The following is a 24,155-nucleotide window of genomic DNA, read 5'->3' as shown; positions in this document are numbered from 1 at the left end:
TAGTCATTTCTGGAACCTGAGGTGGTCCAAGAAGCTTCTCCTTCTCATATAAGGAAACCAAAACTAAAATTGGAACCAGAACTATAATTAGGATGGCCTATTAAAGCATTTATATTGGGCCTAGGAGCCTAAGAAACGTGCCTAAGGCATTCTATGGAAGTGCTAATGCAAATGGCTATTAAACATAGAAGATTGTCGGCAGAAAAACACCACTTGGTCAGTCTAGTCCTTTCTTATTATCTTACATATATGTTTATCCCAGGCAGTTATTGTAGATTTACCATCCACATCTCCTGGAAGTTTATTTCAAGCATCTACTACTCTTTCAGTAAAGTAATATTTTATAATGTTACCTCTGATCTTTCCGACTAATCTCTGACTGTGTCCACTTGTTCTTGAGTTGAGTTTATGTAAAGTTTTCAATCATGCCCCCCCCTCCCTTCTTTCCTTTAGACTAAACAGATTTAGAGCCTTAAGTTTTTCTTGGTTTTCATGTTTAATACAGCCCACCATTTTTGTAGCTTGTTCTATTTTTTATAAATAGCTTTTTGTAGGTAAGGTTTCTAGAACTGGACACAGTATTCCAGATCTCCATCTTCCTACTGTTTATACCTCTACAGCCCGGCATACAATTAGCTTTCCCTACTGCCTGGTTGCACTGGTGACTTATTTTAAAGCTGTCAAAATCACTACACCTAAATCCTTCTCTTCTGAAGTCTTTGCCAACACTGAACTGCAGATATGATAACTTATTTAGAGGATTCCTACTCCCCAAGTGCATTATTTTCCATTTAGAAACATTGAACTGCAGTTTCCATTGTGTTGACCACTTATCTAGTAAAGCTAAATCCATATTACTTTTCCATATTACTTACACCTCCGGGAATATTGAGCCAATTGCACACTTTTGATGGACACATATATTCAGCCGATCACTGGCCGTGGCTCTGTCCTGTCTCAGCCAGTGATTGGTTAAGTGGCTTGTCACTTCAGAGATGTCTCAGAAGTGGCAGTGGTGGCTTCGGGGAATACGGGGAGAAACCGGAGGGAAGCCGGGGAGCATAGGAAGGTAAAATATTACTTTATTATTTACTATCTGCTTGGACATGGCTAAAGGTATCCATACAGCCCTTGCTGCATGACCATCAAGGGCTGTAATAGGCTCTCTAAGCAAGCACTGATCTAGCAGATATTGTGAAGAATACCAGCCCATGTGGTATGGCCCTAATATGTGGTTCCTAAACTCTCCCTAATTTCTGCTGTAAGCATGAAGAACCAACAATAGTATATTATAACACCAGTGCAATACAATATTTATATACTCAAAATATAAAGGTACTAACCATATATGGGCACACCTGCGATCCAGGCCCAAATATCAACTCACATTGCTTATTGACATTGTATATGACACCGGGTAGTTGCTGAGGCATGGAGTATGATCTTGATACAGGTTCATCAAGCAAGCATTCACCATATCCTGTACTGGAAGGGAATGACACAGAATCAGCACCGTAGAAATGTCCATCCGTTACATTTGACGTGTTCTTTTTGAACCACTCAAACTTTTTTTTTTCCCCAGCAGCAAACATCACTTGACTTGATGTTTCCTTATCGCCAAAACACCTCCTATTCTGGCAGCTTTCAGAACTATTGAAGATGTCTCTACGGCAGATCTAGAGGAGTGATCATGTCCTGAAAATTACTCAGGCATTGCTGACATGACAGCACAAGACAAGAGAAAGGACTTTTAGATGAGGCATTTCTCCATAAAGAATGTTCTATACAGTTATCAGTTCTACTTTGGTGTGTCAGTCTGGCATATGACACATTCAATAAGTCTTCCTCAAAGAAGAATTTACTTTTGCTACTAGACCATATACCATACTTTTTTTTTTTAATTGAACACATAGCACTTTTATTTATTTTGATACTCCAAAGAAAATGTATACATCAAGTTATGTCTAGAATTAGACCTGAGAGGTGGAGCATGACAAGCACTTAGGTGGTCCTTACATAACTATGTCATGCTCTGCCCCCAAGGCACTCTACTCGGTATTGTACAGAGTGTTAGTTCTGGCTGTTCTGTTATATATATATATATATATATATCAAATAATATGTAGTGCAGCACTCCTTAATCAAAAAGTGTTGTGGTGCCAACCAGTATGCACCTTTGTGACCATAGGTGCTCCAATATACAGTAAAGAAAATCACTATGGCACTCAAAGATAAGTGAAAAAAATAGTGAGTCGTTTATTCGCCGAAACCGCAACGTTTCAAACTCGCAATGAGTTCTTTTTCAAGCAGTGTCAAAAACACTGCTTGAAAAAGAACTCATTGCGAGCTTGAAACGTTGCGGTTTGGGCGAATAAACTACTCACTATTTTTTTTACTTATCTTTGAGTGCCACAGTGATTTTCTTTACTGTATATATATATATATATATATATATATATATATATATATATATATATATTTTATACATGTCACATTTGATAATAATCTACTATTAGCAACTGATGCAGCATAGACCTTTTTGAAATACAAAAAATAGCAAGTTTTAACACCAAAATGTAGGCGCATCTGCTTGATAAATTCCCCTCATTGGGTCCAGATTTATAGGTATAAATTAGATCTATAGGCAACAGTAAATAAATCATGTATATGTTTTCTTGATTTAAGTAAAACTTGTCATATTTTAACTGCAGTCTTATCTGCAGGCATCATGTCCTAACTTGTAAATCTCTGTTCATTCAGGGCTAAGCGGTCAATGGGGTGGTCTTACTCAGTGATTACATAGTGAGTACATAGAGAGCTGAGTAAGACCACTTACTTTACTACTTAGCCCAGAATAAGCAGAGTTTTATATATATATATATATATATATATATATATATATATATATATATATATATATATGTTTTATATATATATATATATATATATATATATATATATATATATATATATTGATGTCTTCAACTCCAATAACATATTCAATGGGACAGGTTCTCTTTAATGTATAGCTGTTTAGACCATTTTTTATATGTATTCTTGTTGTCTATAAACACAGCAGCCTGGTAGCTGTAAACCTCAATGATATTATAAGAGAACCACACACTGTGCCATTGTGACTCTAACAAGCGACTTGGGTGAAGCATTGAAACTTTTCTGGTGCTTTGCAGAGGAGGCCTTGTTTCCTCTCCCTATCCAGGTATCCCCTCACACTGTCATACCAGAACAAAATGTCCAATTAGAAAATGCTAGGCCAGCATGAGACCACCGGTTGCTGTGGTTACCCTGTTTCTACGGACAAGGAATGCTCAGCAAGGGATGCCAGCAGACTGAGATTACTCCTTTTTTTTTTTTTTTATTACCGCATTCAGCGTCTGTAATAATTTATTAGTTCAAGAAGCCCGTCTTCATGCATCATACTAAGAGACGTCGTGGGAGTCCACTTTAGAATGTGAGACATCGGTGCCACTCAACATCTCGTAGTCCCTCCAAGTGTCACCAGAGACAAATAAATGTGCACTATTAAACAATGTACTGGCAAGAAAATGGCAGGTTCTGACATTTGAACAATCCCTCACAAGATATAGCGGAGGTTCTTAAATCTGTTTTGATGTACTGTGTATACCTAGCTGACAGGAATTTGAGGGTTACCCATGCATGAAGGGAAAATACCGCGCAAAATGCCAGTAACTTTGATATGACAAAATACTTTGCAATATGCAGAAATAGAGGTTTCATGTATTCCTATGCCTCTGACAGCATGGCGGATATTTGAAGTGCCTTTAAGCTTTGTGAGCGGACAAATTTTCCTTTAAACTCCTCAAGGTGACACAAATTTTAACAATGTTCCCTGTAGGAAACTATAAAAGAATATTCTTCAAAGCTTTAGGTGAATTTTTTTCTATAATGTTGGTAATTTTTTTTTTTTTACTCTAAATGATTTCATTACCATATGAAGTGTGAACTAGTAACTATAGTAAAAAGTGCTGTCATTGAGAACAGAGGCAGAGAGAAATATTGAATGAAGGATTCTTTTGAAAGTGTTACCGTGACTTAAAAAGACTTCTGACAAGACATGTCATCATTGTTCGGGCGGGGTCTTGGTGCTGAGACCCTATATGATTGATAGATAGAGACAGAAGAAGAGCGTGGCTGAGTGATTTACACAGGGATGAGCAAACAGTTCAGAAGTTCAGGTTTGGCGACATTTTTCTGAACCCGAACACATAGCATTTGACTACTGGAATGTGGAGAAGTTGGATGCCATCCTAGGACTGACGGGAAAACATAGATACAGCCTATGGCTCTATCTATATTTTCCAGGACTCTCTAGGGCAGCTCCCAACTTCTCCAGATGCCGGTAGTCAAATGCAGAGGGTTCGGGTTCAGAAAAATGTTGAAGTTCCGAACTGTTCTCTCATCACTACTCACTTCTTCATCTGACCTGTTGCAGGAGGCTCCACTTGGATTAGTGATATATGTCAGGACAAAATGACATTATAGTTTGCTTGGTTCCACAATGAGGTACACCATTCAAACCTTAGAGGTGTCTCAGAAAGCATAAAAACAACTAATTTTGTTACATCTGCCGCCGTTCACCCTTGTCCCTCTCCTATAAATGTATTCATCATCTTTTTCCATCCACTTTTCCACAAACAATTGAAAAACAATGGTTGCCACCCTAGACTGAAGACAGATAAGGGTACTTACCCTACTTACTAACACCTACTATACTGACATGTTAAACATATCTTACTAAAACAGAGACTGAATGTCCTACCCTTCACTTGAAACTTTTCCTACTCTTTATCCATGCATCACGCTCTTTTTGTAATGCTAATTGGTACTGTTAAAGAGAACCTGTCATCACTTCTGACCTGTCTGTTATTACTCTGTGATGTGCCGTTTCTCTGTTATTCTTACTTAAAATGTATGTCCCTACACTATCTGGCATTGTCAGCTCTTATTGGAATGTGTCAGACAGCGTAGAACATGAAAAGAACGGCGCCACCATGGGGAAGCCGGTGCTGCAGCCCCTTTTTTGAACCACGGCCCAGTCCCCGTGCACGGCGCCGGTCTATTACCCAGCATCGGCCTATTAACTAGCACCGGCCTGGGCTGAAACACTGGAGATGGGCCAGCCTGCCTCTCTGTGATGTGGCTCCATTACGATCAAAGGAGCAGGCAGGGGTTTCCTCCCACTGGGAGCAGGCCGGTCTGCCTCCAGTGCTTCACTCCCGGATGGTGCTCGGTAATAGACCGATGCCATGCTCGGGAATCTGGCAGCAGTTCAAAAAATAAGACAGTGGCACCAATTGCCCTGCACCGGCGCTGTTCTATTCATGTGCAAAACGCAAATGTTCTGATGGCATATTCGCTTTAAGCCACGCCTTCCGAAACGTCGCGCGACAGGGAGAGGACGCCTAGCCTCCAGCAAGCTCGAGTGTTCTGATCACACGCAGCCAAATCTTGCAAGTAAGCAAAATAAATCCAGGTCGAAGTGAAGACTACCAAACGTGAGTTGTTGCTTTTTTGAAATACTATATACTCACATGAATATGGACATATGTCAAGTCAGTACAGGATACACTATATACGAAGTTGTATGAACCAAGGAAGTGGGAATTGGTTGTATCCAGATACATTGCTCACAATTGAGTTAACCACATAGTTGGTCCGTAGACCAGATTTACGAGTTTACGGTATATTCGCTTTAAGTCACACATCTAGTAGGAATAACACAGCATGGTCACATCACAGAGCTATAAGATGATCCAGAATACTTTTTTTCATAGGCATTGCATGTATTTGCTTAAACTGACAGGTCAGGAGAGGTGACAGGTCCTTTTTAAGCTTTAGTACGACTTGGCTATTGAGGCCTCATGTTTGAGAGGTCCTTCCCTAGACCACTGTCCAATGCATAAAAAGCCTTACTAGTCATAACCAGGGGTACAGTATCTCTAAAATGTTTTGTTTATTGATAAAAATAATTTTCATAAAGACAATAAAAACTAATTAAGTCATTTAAATGACTTATTTGGCATCTGAAAGTCCCCCCATTGCGACAGTTTGGGACATATTCACAGAATACGTTCCCAAGACATAAAATAAAGGATGAAAGAAATGTGGTACTAACTCTAGGAACTGTGTGATATACTTCCTGCTACATTTGGACCACATCCAGGGGTTGGTGTAAAAATTGAGAGTTGGAGCCATAACATGTTGCTGCTTGCCTCCCTCTTCTTTACACTTATTACTGTCATCGTGCGGCATATTGAATCTGAGGAAACATGGAGATGAATCAGTTAACAATAGGTAAGATATCTGCAACTGTAATCGAGGGCAGATAATCTAATAAAGCAGCAACTCGTCTCAACCGATTGATATACAGTAATTGCATGCGGTAAGAAGTGGTAGGAATGTAGGTACTATGGTAGATGTGAGAGGAAGAGGAAGTAACTGTACTGTTAGTAACAAATGATGGCTGCTAGCATCTTACTTTCTATTAGTGCCGGACAGAGCAAACTTATGCAGTGTTAAAGGGGTACTCTGAGGAAAAAAAATGTTTTCAAATCAACTGATGTCAGAAAGTTATAGTTTTGTAAATTACTTCTATTTAAAAACTCAATTCCTCCAGTACTTATGAGCTGCTGTATGTCCTACAGGAAGTGATGTATTTTTTTCAGTCTGACACAGCGCTCTTCTGCCACCCCTGTCCATGTCAGGAACTGTCCAGAGCAGGAGAAATTTTCTATGAGGATTTACTCCTTTTTTAACAGTTCCTGTAATGGACAGAGGTGGCAGCAGAGAGCACTTGTTTCAGACTCGAAAGAATACACCACTTCCTGCAGGGCATAAAGCAGCTGATACGTACTGGAAGCTGGAAGACTTTAGATTTTTAAATGAAAGTAATTTAAAAATCTGTATAACTTACTGACATCAGTCGATTTAATTGTTTTTTTTTCTCTTCAGAAATGGCACATTGATGGGCAGTGTTATGGGGGCAAAATATGCTGTCAATGTTGTGATGATAAAATACCTGGCGGAGCTATGGAGGCACTGTAGCTGTCAGTAATAAGGGGGCACTGTAAATATCAGTGGTATAAGGGCACTGTAGCTGTCAGTGTTTTTTTATAACCATTAGCTACAGTATCTGAGACAATACAACTAGATACCATAGATAGATATGAGATACATAGATAAACAAGAGAACTAGATGGATAAATGTGAATGTATAATGATTGTTTACACGCAGTGATTTTTCATTACGATAATATTAATTCCTGTATTTTTGATAAGGATTGAAGAAGACCCCTACACACAGTATATACAGCCATCCTCAAAAGTTGGCCAGTCGACACAGATTTTTAGGTCATTTATAAATCATGATCTGTAAAATTTGGTCATTTAGGGTCCATTTACATAGAAAGATTATCTGACAGATTATCTGCCAAAGATTTGAAGCCAAAGCCAGGAACAGACTATAAACAGAGAACAGGTCATAAAGGAAAGCCTGAGATTTCTCCTCTTTTCAAATCCATTCCTGGCTTTGGCTTCAACCCTTTGGCAGATAATCTGTCAGATAATCTTTCTGTGTAAATAGACCCTTAGCCGCTGAGATTATTGCTGTGAAAATCATAGCGTGTGAAGCCCTCCTAAGGTAGATATAGAATGGATTATTTCAAAGACAAATGTATTTACATGAAACGTACACATGTCCAAGCTCATGTGCTATCGTAAATGCCGTGCTTAGGCCGTTGTCTTCACTGATAGAGCAACTCCTGTATGGATCACACACTGTACCAAGTTCAGCGAGACCTGCCAATAACAAAGACAGACCAGCCAACTTATTTCAATACCGGATCATGGTTAGGGTCTATTATAAGACATGACAGATGTTTATATGCAGAGGTTTCCAATAAGTGGCTTGTGACCCCCAGCTGTATGGCTCGCCGCTGGGTTCCTGAGTTATAACCATATACACTGATAGCTGATAATGCTGCAGACTGTTTGCAAATTTATGATGTCTCCATTTTTGAGTTAAATGTGGCCATTACCATCACTTAAGGTTGAGTGTGGCTCACAGGGTAAAAAGAGAGAGGAGCCTCTGTATGACATATTAATATGTATATATTTTTTGGTGCCAATGCCCATTTAGGCACTGACAATGATATAGAGCTGACAGATTCCCTTAAAGGGGTCATCAGGTAGTCAAGCCAAGGCTGACAAATTTGTCAGGCTCAACCAATATGTACAGGATGGGGGACTATTGACTGTTCCTGGATAACAGATGTTGAAGAAAAGAAGGATCATATATGATAAATCTCAGCATTCCGGATCCTTTCATCCAGTAGATGCATAACAATAATTTATTCTTCTGGACCCCAGTGCAGCATCTGCAGTATGACCCGTACACAACTACCGTACTACGTGCAGTTTTTAATACCGATTTGCTCATATGGGGTAAGTACACTACATATTACCCTAACCCCTGCACACCATATAGTTACACCCCTGGGTCAGCTTTAGTGTTATTAGAGAACTAGATAAATGTCCTCATTTAAAGAGACCTTTCCCAAAAGCAATATTTTTTTAAATAATATTTTCCAAAGAAAAAAAAATGAATGCAATATATCTTACCTAATGTATCACATTTCTCTTGGGCTCTACATATATCCTGTCTGGAAATGAACAAAACATGTATTTTACCAGGAGGAAATCATTACACCTAGGCGGAGAATTATCACCATTGGTGGAGAGGGAAAGAAAAGTGGAGCAGATCCCCATAGTAACCAATCAGGTTCCTCCGGACAAGTGCTCTGGTTTCCCTTTGCGCCAACTCTCCCCCATGCAGCTTTATGCCTAGGTAAAACCAATATATATATATATATATATATATATATATATATATATATATATATTTATTTTGACGTTTGTACAATGGTCTCTGGTATTTCCATTTGCAATGTGAAGCAGGAGAGCAGTACATATATAATTTCCACACACTAGACTTTTCCATATATTAAATCCTAATTCATAAAACAGTTTCGAGCTACTTAGAGCCACAGGACCTCAGCTGTGGGATTAGTGCGTTGACGTAAGTCTCGCTAAATGAAAAATCTGCTGCTGGTGACGGTGTGCTAAACTAATCGTCCACCTCATTTATCACATTTTACATCGACACCTGTGAAATTCAGAAAAACACCCTATAATATTCTCATTCCTATAAACCCTGTCAAGATATTATAACCCAGCAGTTGTTATAAAAGCAAGTCACTCTGGGCCCTGTGGTCTCACATGAACCTAAGGCCCCATCTATCAGGCAACACTAGGTGAATAGATTCTACATTGTAATAAATGAAGTTTCTACAATCTGTATTTTAGAGCTGTAGGTGTCCATAAGGGATAAGTGTCCCATCTTCTCATTAAGGGCTCCCCAGGCCCCTTCAGCCTGTTTATGTCTACTGGAGGTTGTAGGGAGGCCAAAAACATCTGAATCTGCTGGTTCCTGCAACTGTTGTACCTCCAATTGACTTGTGGGGTTACACCATTTGTGCAACTCCTATTAAAATCAATAGAATTTACGCAAATTGCTTGCCGGATTGTTCCCTGACCACCTCTTGCAGTCGTAAACAACGGAGCACTAGATTTGAAGATAGGTACGGCTGCTTGGGGGCCGTTTATGGCATTTGTGGTGACTATGGGTATACCCCTTTACCAAGGAAAAGAGCCGAACATGGCCAAGTTCATGAACCCTAAATGACTGCAGATAATGCACAGGGACTACCAGAAACCATTTGTTTGAGCAAGTTTGTATGGAAGCCATCAAGTGCATTGTACTAACAAGACCTGCAACCATAAAGAATGTTGTGCCATTGAATGAACAAAGCTTGTTCATTAACCTACAGTATAATTAAGTTCTGTGCCTTCTGTAAACCCCTCTTACAAAGAAGCATCTCTATACAGTACTAAGAAATTTCATTTCAGAAGGGGGTGGGGGATTACCCTACCTTGTTATTAGCACCGCTGTATCATGATGTGAATGGTGGTTGTCATCTGGGTTGTTCTGGGATTGTTGCCATATACAAAAATTTTTTAATGTTGTTTGCGCATTATAAGAAATAGATGGACCCTCCTGGCAAAAAATAAAAAAAACACATATCCCTATCAACACCGTCATTCTGTATCTCCTCTAACGTAATAGAAAAACATGATAAAATATTATAATACCTGCTCATCATGGACCACAGCTAACTTTACTATGGCGATGCTGATTAAATTCCCAATACTTGGATCTTTATAGATTGAGGCTACCTGCAGGAAATAGAAAATTATTGGCCCGGTCCATATTATATCATGAAAATCAAAGTCAGAATTTCAGTGGAATGGACATTATGAATAAAGGTTTATGTAGCTAGAAATGTGTATATGTCTCAAAACCCAATAGATCAAACAGCTAAAAATCTTAAAGGTTCCACAAAAAAATCTAAATTGCTTTGCATAACAATATAATAAAAAAGTGAAATATTACATATATCTTTCTTGATCCCACTTGTCAAATACTTGTCAAAAAAAATAATCAGAAAATGTGTGTATGGTGTGTATTTGAGTACTAGATATAATATATAATTACACAAACAATGCTGCAATGCGTAAAAGCCACAACCAACTTCACATCTAGCTTTTTGTTTATTGCCTTAAAGCATGTAAAATAAAAAAAGCAAATGTGAAAACAATCCTGATAAAAAAAATCCTGTTATTTTGTGTGTACAGCTCTTATGCAATAATAGTCTGTACCCATAGTTATATGTTATTTTTTCCCACCTGTTCTCTATTTGTTACTAATATACATTGAGCTTGTTAGCAAGAAATAGTGACAGAGGGGTGGCTTGAAGCTTCTGGATGCTAATGCAAAATCTGCGGAGGAAATGCTGGGGCTTCCTTAGGCCACACTAACCTCATACATGCAGCCAGGCCAGGACTTGCAGCCATAATACCGATGTAAAATCTGTCAGTATAAGGTTCCTGTGAACCTAGTCTTTTGGTCAGTCTCTTTTCAACCAAAACCAGGAGTGGGTTGAAAACACAGAATATTTGCATATCTTTCCATTATAACCTTTCCTTTGCCCTGTAGGTTCCACTCCTGGTTTTGGTTGGAAAAAATACTGACCAAAAGACGGACGGAAATACTCTGTGTGAGCATAGCTTTAAAGGGGTTTTCTAAATATGAAACGAAATTTCATCTATTAAATGAACATATATTGGTAAATAAAGTAATTTTACTACTTTTCTGCAGTTTTCCATGCACTCTTCTGGCCCCCAAAACAAAATGTCTTCTTTGTTTTCTCCATTTTCCCTCTTCCTGTCTGGTATATAGCACATCCTGTAATAAATAGTCTTTCTGTCCCTTCTGTACACTCTAGCTCAAAATTCAGCCAACTGTAGTCCCCCCTTATACTATATTGATTGTAATTCCATTCATTACAAACACAGGAGCCCTCAACATAGTGGTAGAAAGACAGATTTGATGGAATTCCTAGCTTAAGTGTACAGCAAGAACAGGAAGTGAGATAAAGAATGTACAGTATACAGAAAATGACAATATAAAGACAACAGGGCAAAGAGTTTCTTTGTATCCGGGGTTGAAGAAAAGTACAAAACACTACAGATGGTAAAAGTACAAAACACTACAGGTGGTAAAATAACTTTATTGATATTTAGAATTATTTCAGTTTAATAAGAAACCCCTTTAAGCTTCTTTGACTTCACCTTTTACAGTCCCTATAAGGGCAGTAAGATCAGTCTCTATACAAGATTTGTTTGTTCTGTTACCATGGAGACACATAGACGTGCACAGAAGCTGTATGCACAAGACAGAATTTATATTTTATTTTTAATCAAAATAATTTACAGTGTTGCTCACTTTCATTAACGAAATATGTTTGCTGATAATTTGTGCAACAAAAAGAAATCACTATTCTATGATGGAAATAATGGGGCTGCAACAACCTACAAATGTTTTACATGCACAAATAGACAACTATAGTAACTTTTATTACTAGCTTACCCTGGTAATGACTGTAGATTTATCTGAAGATTCGGATTGCCTATTGTGAGTGACTTAATTGTCTGAACTGTTTGTAAGTGAATATTTATGGAGAAATAAAATGTTGATAAGTCTTAGTTATACGCACAGTTTGTCAGGCTGTTAAATAGCGTAAAAAACATCCGTGACATTGTCATTTCATGGTGGATTAAGCACTTTTGCTACAGTACCCAGCAAACCATCTGGGGAACATAAGCCTTCTATAGAGCTTCATGCGTCGGCCCATTTAAGAATGGCTAATGACTTCAAGGGACTAAAAAATATACAGCAATGAAAGGCTCTATAGGTGGGTTATAATGCTCAAGGACACTGAGGATGAAAATTGCTATTGCTCTTACTTCCCCGTCTTCCATCTCATAAAATGCTGAGGTTCAGCATAAATATTCAATATCTATAAAGGAGGCTTCTATGGTGTTATTTACATAAACTTTTATCACTGCACGAGGAAAGATATTACAGGGGATAAAACGTCCACTTCAATAATGTCTAGAGACCCACAGGGTACTGTGGATGGAACAGGTGTGCTATGGCTCATAATAGAGCTTCTTTGGCTAGTAATAGAGGTTCTGTGACTGGTAATGGGGGGTTGAGGGTTCTGTGGCTGGTAATAGGGGCGTTATGGCCTCTAAAAAAGGCACTGTGGCTGGTAATGGGTGTGCAGTGGCTGGTAATAGGGGCGCAGTGGCTGGTCATGGGTGTGCAGTGGCTGGTAATAGGGGCAGTGTGGCTGTTAATGGGGGGTATAGTGGCTGTAATAGGGGTGCAGTGGCTGGTAAGGAGGGCACAGTGGTTGGTAATAGGAATGCAGTGGCTAGTAATAGGGGTGCAGTGGCTGATAAAGAGGGCACTGTGGCTGATAATTGGGGTGCAGTGGCTGGTAAAGAGGGCACTGTGAATGGTAATTGGGGGTGCATTGGCTGGTAAAGAGGGTACTGTGGCTGGTAATGGGGGTGCATTGGCTGGTAATGGTGGTGCAGTGGCTGGTAAAGAGGGCACTGTGGCTGGTAATAGGGGTGCAGTGGCTGGTAAAGAGGGCACTGTGGCTGATAAATGAGGGTCTGTGGCTGGTAATAGTGGGTTCTATGGCTAATAATGTGGTGCCGTGGTTAAAAATGGCAGACAATAAGGGAACTGTTGTGGAAAATAGGGCTCTGTACGGGCCACTGTATTGGGGCTCTAAAAGGCACCATATGGGGAATTTGGCAGCAGCTCATCTCCCACCGAAACGAGACTGAGCTGGTTACCCACTGAGCTGGTAAAAATCCACTTCTCTTTAATCCTGCCCTTGTGAAATAGTGGGAAGGATGCCACACAAATGAGACCATTGGCCATTCCTCACAAAAAGTGGAGGAATCAGTCAACCTTGATTTCATGTGTATGGCCAGCTAGATGAAAACCTGAATGGCTGTCATAACAGTTTTGCCTTTTCTCAGCTTCCTAAATGGCAAATGTTTTTAGTAATAATGTAATGTATCATATTATTGGGTCAATTTGCTATTCTGGGCAATACCTAAAATGGTGGCCATGTTGCTTGTCAACCCCGCTTTCCAGAAAGAGATCAGAGGTGACTGAAGAGAAATCCTACAGGACAGAAAAGGATGAAAGAAGTATATAAATTGATGTTAACAACAATAAGATACTTACTATGGACATTAGCGTTAGAACATAATGCTGGAGATTAGCACCGTGATATTCAACCATCTTGTTGTCAGCCACCACCATCACTTCGACATACCGAGGGTAAGACAAAAAGCGCTTTGTTCTTTTGTGTGTGCGTGTCCCATTGATCTTCTCAGTGTTGTTGTATGAGGGTTCCTGGTTGGTTAGCAGCCCCCTTCGTAGGTCATCTATATCTGAGTACATGCTGTTCTCTTCCCGTGGACTTCTCCTCTTCTTCTGTCTGACTGTATTTACTTTTTGACCTGTGGTAAAAAAAAAAAAAAAAGAGAGAATGTATAACGGGGAAGTAGCAGAGAGCCATAATACTACCTATAAATATCAGCAATGGCATCAAACACTAGTTGTTTAATATAACACAGACCTTAGTAACTGTCACCTCTTTATACATTGTAGATTACACAACCTGGCAAGAGGCTCCAAGCCTTGGGGGCATGAAAAAAATTTCCTGGCTGCAAAACCTAAGGTACGCTCATGAGTACAATGAAATACCTACTGCCTCAGGCGGCAACTGAAATGGCAGCATAAACATTCACTGGTGTACTAATGTGATGGGTAGAATAAAAGACAAATATTAGCACTGTAATCACTGTTATTTATAGGGCCAAGGCCACACGGAATACGTTTTGTTGTAGCTACAAAATAGTTGGGAAGACAGATGAGAGATAGATTATTAGATGCAACTTCTGTAAGCTTCCAGATTGGATCATTAGAGGACAGGGAACAGACAATAACTAAGCCACAATAGGCAAAAACACGTTTGCTCTGTATTATTGGAGTGAAAGTTTGCCCACTCAAAATCTTTACCTCTTTTTTGGTCTCAAATAAAGGCTCTATTCTATTACACGGGTCGATGTTGAGGAGGAAGCGAGCACCGACCTGTCAGATGAGCAATCAATTCCTCATTGTACCCTGCTCACTCGCTCACAAACATTGAGCATGGAAGAGCAAGGGTGGTGGTGCTGGGGTGCAGAAAGCTGGGGGGGGGGTCTGGGTGGCTCATAGGAGAAGACTCACTGGATAAGACATATTAAAACTAGAGATGAGCAAACTTCTCGGACTTTTGGTCCGAAAGCAGTTCACTCTCTCGGCATGCCTTTGATCCCGTCCGCATACTTGCGCTCACGGTAATATGCGGCCAGGATATTCTAGGGAATCCCTGTTGAATTCCCTGGAATATCCTTGCCGCATATTCGCGGGAGCGCAAGTATGCGGCCCGGGATCAAAGGCATGCCGAGAGAGCGCCGATGCCGTCGGACCAAAAGTCCGTCAGTCTGCTCATCTCTAATTAAAACATCTTCTATCTGGGGCACTATACATAGGGGCATACACCAACAGGTACTGCATATGTAGTTACTCAGACTATACATGGGCACTCTTCGGCTTGGACACTGATTCATTCTCTGTTGAATTAAAGACAGTGGGGCTGATTTACTAACATGTTCCCGGCAGCAAATCATCAGGTTTTTGTCCATTTTCCCTATCGGTTTAGTGTTCCGACATTTTTACTAAAGGTGTGTTACACGATTTTTCCAAAAACTTGACAAACCCTCCATTTTTGTCCAAAAACCCACCAAGTAGGTGTGTCATGGGTGTGTCCTTTGAAACCTGACACAACCGACAGATTTATTAAACAAACTGTAATTTCTTTCTACATCATTTTTATTCTTAAAAACAGCTACTTCTAGTGTGTCAGGATGGTCAGGTTTTAGTTTTTTTCCTGTGAAAAAAGCTTAAAATTGACACATTGTTAGTAAATGAGGCTCAGTATATATAGGGGAACACAGTTTACCTATTGGGTTCAGGGTTGGGCATAGTACATGTGACTGAATGAGTTTCTATGTGCTGTGATTTCTTATGCAAAGAACCATGCTCCAAGACTAAACAATATTTTTACTCTATAAGGTTATGTTCACACTACATATGAGACCGGTCATTCCGTGATCCGGCCGGGTCACGGAACGGCCGGTCTCTGAAAAGATCATCCCAGCCGGTACTGCAGTACCTGCCGGATGATCTTTAGCGTCGCCTAGTTCTGATGCGGGCGCATCCGTGCGTGCCCGCATCAGAACTCCCCACTGCACACTATGGAGCATGCGGCCGGAGCCGCTCGCTCCATAGTGTGCATTGACAGGGTTTTCTGCGGCCGCTATTCAATGAATAGTGGCCGCAGAAAACTGACGTGTCAGTTTTCTATGGCGCCGCTAGGGATCCCAGCCGGAGTGTATACTATGTGTATACACTCCGTCCGGGATTCCCTCAGAAGGTAGCACTACATAAGTTCCTTGTTACAACAGCCATGATTCCCATGGAACTTATGTTGTGTGAACATAGCCTAAGCAAGTAAACAGTTCTGTGACAATATTGCCCAAATAAATGAAAGGGCAGCTTTAAAAAGGAGGTTGCATTGACTGGCAATGCTTGGCTAATGTTTTTTAAGCAATGGGACCCTAAGGACAATGACTTCAAAAACATATAGCCAAATATGTATATATGTATAAAAAAAATCTGACTTGAATACCAAAAACCACAATATAAATAAAGTCTGCATGTAAATATGATCAACAGCAATTCCATTCAAGGCAAGGAAGGAAGAAATTATTCCCTTTTCCTATGACCTAATTGCCTGGAAAATAAACACATGTATGGTAGGCCGCATTCAGTAGCTGTGTAAACAATAGAAAACAGAAGGCAAGAAACACTTTCTAGTATAATAAAAATAGAATCTAGTAATAACAACTTCTGTATTGTCCCTTTGGGATATAAGGTTTAACGTTTGTGTCCTGATTCTCGTAGGTGTGCATATGAAAATATAGCAGGTTTCATAAAGGAATGCCAGCAGGCTGCCTGGGCCCAGTGTTGTGAGAGCTGGCTCATGGTTGTATGGGTTTGATTGATCCCACAGGATATATGTACTGTACTATGCTCCATGGGCTGGTCCAAGAGTGGGCCACACCGATTATATAATAAATATTCTGCCTCTCCCTTGAGGGATGCCTTTATGTAGTACTGGTGTGGTGGAAGCTAGAAGTTTGCAGTGCCTTTACACAGCACAAGAATTAGAGTGCCTAGGCTGCACAAACGATGACTGTATTATTCGTACAGCCCTGCAAACTGACAATAAAGGTATATATATATATATATATATATATATATATATATACTGTATATATGTGCTGTGAGTTTCCTTATCACAAGCAGTCTGTCACAAGCAGTCTGTGATTTGGCATCTGGTCTTAACATTCCTCCAGCCGCTGGTTGTTTCTTCAGTCCCGCCTTTTCCATCTTTCAGTCATTCTGTAGGAGACGGCGGCCTGAAGATACAGTCGGCGGCCAGAGGACTGGAGAAGCCAAATGCCGGATCACAGGTGTGATCTTGTAATGCTCCTGGAAGATAATCGGCCCTTAAGCTTGAAGGGGACCTTCCACCTTCTGGGACATTTTAAATGTTTATCTAAGGGCAGCTTGGTGTAGATTTCTACTGCACATGTGCCTCTTAATAAATCCGGTGCTGAACATGGGGACAGGGATTTAGGTAAGAATGGCATACATATACGCTGGTCTTGATAAATCCCCCTCATTATTATTATCTACATTGATCTATAGTGAGATACCAATGGTTATATGAGAAAGTTTGATGAGGATATACATGGAATGTGTGGTGTCCTCATGTCAAGCCCGGTGGCTTTTGGGCAGCAAACCAAACTCATAACCAGTCACACATAATATTTTATGTAATGGGCCGTGGGAAGATTTGGCTACTGATCCGTATGTTAGTCCATCTGGACACTATCTTTTGGTATCTGTGGTTTATTATCCATATACTATTATCCGTATTACCGTATAACTATATATTGGCAACAAAAAATGGAATACCAGGATAGGACTCTGTAAAAACTTTACAAATGAGAGGCTAAAAAAAGGAACCATAGTGCTTTCCTTTGGCTAACGTCCAAACTATAATACCACAACAGGAATGAGCCCTGCTGAACCTCTTTGTAGTCGCACAGAAAGGACAACATTTCCAGGCATTTTATTTCTTACACTTAATGTTCTAGAACATTTTGGGGAAGTTGACAAAAAATGAAGAACCACTGAGAACAATATGTGAGTCACCTACTACACCAATGTTAGAGCAGTGTCCGGGAACATGGAGTAAAGTATAGCTTAAAAAGATCATTTTATAAAACTGTCTCCTTCCTTTAACACTAAACCCTATGTACTGCAGAAAAATAAAAGGTATTTACGTGGTTCCAGAGGATTTGGATAAAAGCACAAGAATGTGAAATTCATCTTTTTTAAAGAAAGTTGCTAAGCCAGAAAGCAAAGTGATTGAAGACTGTGAACCTATAGTAAGTTGCCTTTACATTCTTTGGACTAAATCTTGTACATTTTGAACTGTCCTGAAGTCAGAAAATGAACTTTATGGGGCCATACTGCTCTGGTGCTGGATTATGGTCAGGAGTTTAAAGTCTATCACCCAACCCTTCTCTTGTCCAACATCATCTGGAGGGTGGAGGGTCAGGAGGCAGCAGTGGATAACTGTCTTTCTCTTCTGCCTACCCCATATGCATGAATGGCTGGCATGGCCAAACATTCCTGTGCTCTCTATGGGAATGGGAGGGCTAAGCCACAACCAGACAACACTGGAGGCAGCTTATTTCTCTGAGAACAAACGGGTGGATCAGTGAAAATCCATCATGCTTGACTCCTATGTCACCAAACACCACCTAGCAGTGGAATCTTGGGAGACCCCATGCACTTTATAATGAGCGGCAGTGCTTTCAGCCAACATATAGTATAGTATAGTATATAACATATAGCCAACAAAGTATAAAGTGTATGGGGACCTTTAGTATAAGGTATATGTGTACCTTTAGACCAGCCTCATTTGTGGTAAACCAGAGCCATGTGTGTCCATGCACTACACCAGAAATGTACATGGTGTTCATTCGAATGAATTAAATAATGTTGCATTATGTTTTACGTTTTATGAGCTATTACTAGCCATAGTCCCACACTTCATTCTCCACAGAATGCATGTAAGCTGGTTCTATATGTGACATGTAAAGCATGGTCCCATTGAGTTCTCCAGAGCAGTAGTTCCCCAACTCTAGCTAATACAGGACTGTTTCCTTACTTAGGTAAATGGACACAAATTGCCTCGATAAAACAATGACATATTCCACTAGTCTAGGTACACCAAACATAAACTTTCCCATGAAAACAATCACATTGTTGTGAAACCATGCCATCACTAAACCTAGATTTACAACTTTGATTTGTGAATGCATGCTTTATCCTCTGAACAGATATCCATTATGACTGTGGGATTGGTGCTTAGGGGTACATATATTAAACCATATATGATTCCCACAGGAGCTGTATTCAGAAAGGATTGCACCCAGTTTATCAATAACGTATGTTGCTCCTATAGGCAGACCTCTTACTAAGAAGAATACATTAAATCTTTTAAGAACAAATGTAGTAAAACTCATTTGATGTCTGACTGGGCTCCAAACATGTTTTTACTATTAGTTTTTGTCTCTTGTTTTATTTTATTAAAGGTTATATTCACACATTGCGGCTCTGCTGCAGATTTTCTGGAAATGATCTACAGCAGATCTACCACCGTTTCTAATTACAATGTTGTGTCTCCAGATAATGAATACAATGACAATTGGGGGTTTCCGTCCAATTTATCAATTAGACAGGTCCTAATACAGACAACATCCAAATCGGTGCTGACAGTGTTAAGGCCCTATTCCACGGAACTATTATCGTTCGTGTTCGTCCGATAATCGTCCGGTGGAATAGAGTGCAACGATCAGCCGACATCGTTCATGTCGGCTGATCGTTGCAGTCGCTTGTTTTTCAACATGTTGAAAAACAAGCGACTGATATAGCAGCGATCTGCTGCCGTCGCTCCATTGAATAGGAGCATCGGCAGCAGACGCTGCTATATCCTATGGGCTGCCCGGACGATCAGCGATCCCCCGGGCAGCCCCCCCGCAGCTCCCCGCCGCCCCTCCTGCACTCACCCGCTCGCCGCAGCGCATTGAATAGCGGCGGCAGCGAGCGGGGAACGAGGAGCAAACGAGCGCTGAGAGCGCTCGTTTGCTCCTCTAAACGACCTGTGGAATAGGGGCATTAGACTTTTAGCGTACGCCTCATTTTCCATGTCAAAAACTGCAGTATCAATTAAAAAAAAACACTCCCATTGTTAATAAAGGAAATCTGTCACTAGGTTTATGCCGCCTTAAATGAGGGCAGCATAAACTCTTCACAGAAATGCTGTATTACTTACATCATTCTGTTCAGTTGTTCTCCTAATATGCAGGAGAATAGGATTCCTCCACATATTCCCCCCCCCCCCGCCCTCCAGCTGCTGATTGACAGGTGACTGCCTATACACAGTATGGATAGATAACTGCCAATCAGCAGCTCACGGGCAGAGTATTTTGCTTCTCATGAATATCCAGGACTACTGGGCTCATGCACATAATGGAAAGGACTATTTGTTGTCCATGTTATTTAGGAGGATATCTCTGAATCAGCTGCACAGAATAATGTAAGGGATATATCATTCTGTTCAGCTTCTCTGTCACTAGTTTATACTGTCCTGACATAGGACAGCCTAAAACTTGCTGACAGAGTCTCTTTAAAGGGGTTATCCAGACTTGGAAAAACATGGCATGTGGTTTTGCAGCTTAGTTCCACTGAAGTAAATGGAGCTTAATTGCAAAACCACACCCAAACTGGAGACAAGAGTGGTGCTGTTTCTGGAAGAAAGCGTCCTTGTTTTTCTAATCATAAATAACCCCTTTAATGGGAAACCATATGAAAAACGTTCTGCTTTACATAGTTATGCTCTGAATCTCACATTAAAATCAATGGTAGCTTCAGGGCTGTCTCCCATGCTGATCATGGATCAGAGAAAGCAACATGCAGCGCTGCACACAGGCATCTGTGTAGAGGTCTACTTAAAGTTATTTCCTATTGACATTGGGAATGGTAACAGTTAGTTCTATAAATTATCTATATGACTCTAGAAGGTACAACAGAGGAACATCACAATGGAGGGCTGTAAGTATTGTCATTCTAGAGGGAGTATTTACAGAGCTAGACATTCAAGAAGAACATGTAAAAAAACCCTCAACTCCTGGAAATTTTAACTTTTTAGTCAATGAAACCTCTGATTTGTGACATGCTTGTGAATTGCTACTGTTAATATGACATGCATAATAAATAACCTGCACATAGATCCACGGGAGACGACACAAGTCCCTATGCCTGGAGATCTGCCTCCGCATTTCTGAAACATTTGGATTGTTTTATGTTATGTGTGGACGGTCCCATTTGTCTTGCGTAAGCCGGAGTGACCTTTCATATACTTCTTGCTATTTTTAGGCCGGCTTTTCATTTTGGACTAATTAGTACGGGCAACTATTTCCTCCGTTCTAATTTCCGGGTTCTTTATACTCCATTTAAGTCATAATTCTCTCAAATCGGAACAGAATTTCAGCTTCTAAAAACAGCAAATTGGGAAAGATATAATTGTAGTGTAAAGTTAGAAAGAAGCCTGGAGCCAACAGGCAGAACAAATGTGTGTATTACATTAAGGAAATGATGACCTGCGGGCAACATAATATGCAGTGACATCAGCCAAAGCAATGGGTCGTACATGTGACAGGGGCAGATATAGAACCAAATAATCAGAATATAATTACAACATACAGAAAACAGATGGATAGACAGACAGATAAAGAGATTATAATTTGAACACACAGAAAACAGATAGGTAGGAGATAGATAGATAGATAGATAGATAGATAGATAGATAGATAGATAGGAGATAGATAGATAGATAGATAGATAGATGATAAATAAATAGATAGATAGATAGATAGATAGATAGATAGATAGAAGATAAATAGATAGATAGTTAGATGATAGATAGAAGATAGATAGATAATAGATAGATAGATGATAGATAGAAGATAGATAGATAGATAGATAGATAGATAGACAGGAGATAGATTATAATTAGAATACACAGAAAACAGATAGATGGATAGATAGACACTGATCAGCCATAACATTAAAAGCACCTAATATACTGTAGGTCCCTCTAGAGCCACTTAAATCTACAAGCTTCTAAATGTGAGCTGCAAAATGTTGTTACCAGCATATCTTTTAGGTTCTAAAGGCCCTATTCCATGGAATGATTATGGGCCATTACGGCTGATAATCGTCCCGTGGAATAGAAGGCAACGATCAGCCGTTTGCTCCTCACCATTGGCCCGTGAAATAGGGCCTTAAGATGCGGTCTGCATGGATCATCCCGATCACGAACATAATAAAAAAATGATTGTGATCGGTTCATGTTCCCCAAACCCTCACTACAAATAACAAACGTATAGTAAAAGCGTACGTTTTGGTCTAAACACATGCATAGAGATTATCAGGTGCAAACTGTAAATTACACAGTTGCATATGCATTTGCATACGCATTTGTGTATAGATTACGTACTTTTCGGTCTAGAGTTTCGCACATGCGTACAGATTATCAGATGCAAAGAGTAAATTACGTAGTTTCATTTGCAGTTATTTGCGTACACAGTTGCGTACAGATTGTGTAAGTTTCGTTCTAGAGTCACCACATGCGTACAGATTATCAAGTGCAAAGCATAATTACACAGTTGCATACGTTCGCGAGTTCGAATATGTTCGAAAATAATCGTTATAACCATTCCGATCAGCGAGCAAATTGTTTGTGATCAGCGAACAATTAGCATCATGATTGAACAAAGATACAAACATTTACAAACATGTTCGCCCATCACTTATTGAGATCTGAGAAATTTGTAGGCCAAGTTTACACCTTAAATTTTTGTTATGTTCATCCAACAATTTCTAAGCAACATTTGCAGTGTGGTTGGGGCGTTATCCTCCAGCCAATAGAGGCCTCTGTGACTGGTGAATATCATTGCCTTGAAGGGGTATACATGGTTTGTAATTATGTTTTAGAACATGGTACAGTCAAAGTAACATCCACATGAATGCTAGGAGACAAGCTTTCCCAGCTGATCATTGCCCAGAGCACCACACTGCCCCGCCCCCAGTGAAAACTGGATTTACAATTGTACTCCGCATGTATTTTCAGTGTGAATACAGCAAAGTTTTATTAATCATCAGTAAAACAAGTGACCACATAAAGTAACACACATAATCTAAACATGTGACTGTGCCAAGCAGCAAAGTTAAAAAGTTAATTATTGCACAACAATATCAAATGTAGTCCCCAGTCACATAAAATTTAACCCTATATGTGATAAAAGTTCCAGACGTTCAGGCAAAATCAATGTGCAGGAAGTGCTTCAGGGTGTTAAAGGGTTAATCATTTACTTCAGTAACTCCCTTTAATCATCCATAAAGTAAGTTTAATACAGAGAAAATAAAATATGAGCATACCTTTTCTTATGGTATATTCACTATAACTGATTGCTAGTTCAAGATTCGATAAAAGAATTAGAGATTTGGAAAACAACTTGAATAAATGACATTTCCGCAATGTATTAAACATTTGGGGAAGCCAAAGTCTGAAAAGCAGTGGGTGCAAGGATATGACACAAGCTGCAAATATCCGGGCCTCATCATCATCACCACGGTAGGACCATAGTCCCTGAGAGTCTCCTTTAAGGACCAAGGCCCAGACACAACACTGGACCCCAAAGGTCAAGCAACAATTAAAGAGTAACTGTCATGTTTATTTTTATTGCAGAAATCAGTAGTATAAGCGATTTTAAGAAACTCTGTAATAGGTTTCATCAGCCAAAAAAGCCTCCTTCTGTACTCAAGAAGCAATATCCCAGCCTCCCCCCCTGACTTCTTATCTGTGCATTATCAGGCAAACACGTCTTCATTACAGAGAAGCCAGTGAAGACGGGCTCTGCTCTCTCCATTGTAAGCCTATGAAGGGGGGAGGGGCTGAGGGAGATGAGGGAGCAGGAAGAGGTGACATGAAGGTCAGCTGTTTGTAGACTCTCTGGGCACCTAAACCGCAGGATTCAGGTGTCAGAAAGGTCAGTGCTTCTCTATGAACTTACTGAGAGAAGATTGCAGGGTGTTGTGCTGTGCAAGACTGCTCCGTGCTCAGTCACTCCTAACAGCCCCTCCCCTCTCCATAGCCACATAATGGAGACAGAAATCCTGCTTCATTTGATGTGAGGGGGGAGGCTGGGAGATTGCTTTTTCAGTACAGAAGGAAACTCTTTTAGTGCATAAAACCTATTACAGAGTTTCTTAAAATCGCTTGTACTGTTGATATTTAATGTTTTCAGAAAAATGGCGC

General features: G+C 40.1%; 1 protein-coding gene across 2 annotated transcripts in view; it reads right to left on the bottom strand.

The window, feature by feature from the left end:
• The window catches only part of ADAMTS9 (ADAM metallopeptidase with thrombospondin type 1 motif 9), a 187,263-nt gene that overhangs the window by 125,853 nt on the left and 37,255 nt on the right, over nucleotides 1-24,155 (bottom strand). For both annotated transcript variants that reach the window (XR_011362637.1, XM_069966925.1), the window contains exons 4-10: nucleotides 13,769-14,046; nucleotides 10,249-10,332; nucleotides 10,029-10,153; nucleotides 8,659-8,699; nucleotides 7,731-7,836; nucleotides 6,155-6,298; nucleotides 1,344-1,485 (exon numbers count right to left, since the gene is read on the bottom strand). Coding sequence is in view for 1 of the 2 variants with exons in the window: in XM_069966925.1 (XP_069823026.1) it covers nucleotides 1,344-1,485; nucleotides 6,155-6,298; nucleotides 7,731-7,836; nucleotides 8,659-8,699; nucleotides 10,029-10,153; nucleotides 10,249-10,332; nucleotides 13,769-14,046 (920 nt within the window). In the remaining variant the exon portion in view is untranslated. The remainder of the gene's footprint in view (nucleotides 1-1,343; nucleotides 1,486-6,154; nucleotides 6,299-7,730; nucleotides 7,837-8,658; nucleotides 8,700-10,028; nucleotides 10,154-10,248; nucleotides 10,333-13,768; nucleotides 14,047-24,155) is intronic.

This window comes from Dendropsophus ebraccatus, chromosome 4, assembly GCF_027789765.1.
Source record: "Dendropsophus ebraccatus isolate aDenEbr1 chromosome 4, aDenEbr1.pat, whole genome shotgun sequence".
Taxonomy (NCBI): domain Eukaryota; kingdom Metazoa; phylum Chordata; class Amphibia; order Anura; family Hylidae; genus Dendropsophus; species Dendropsophus ebraccatus.
Note: the sequence above shows the minus strand (reverse complement) of the source record. Positions and strands in the feature narration are given on the sequence as shown.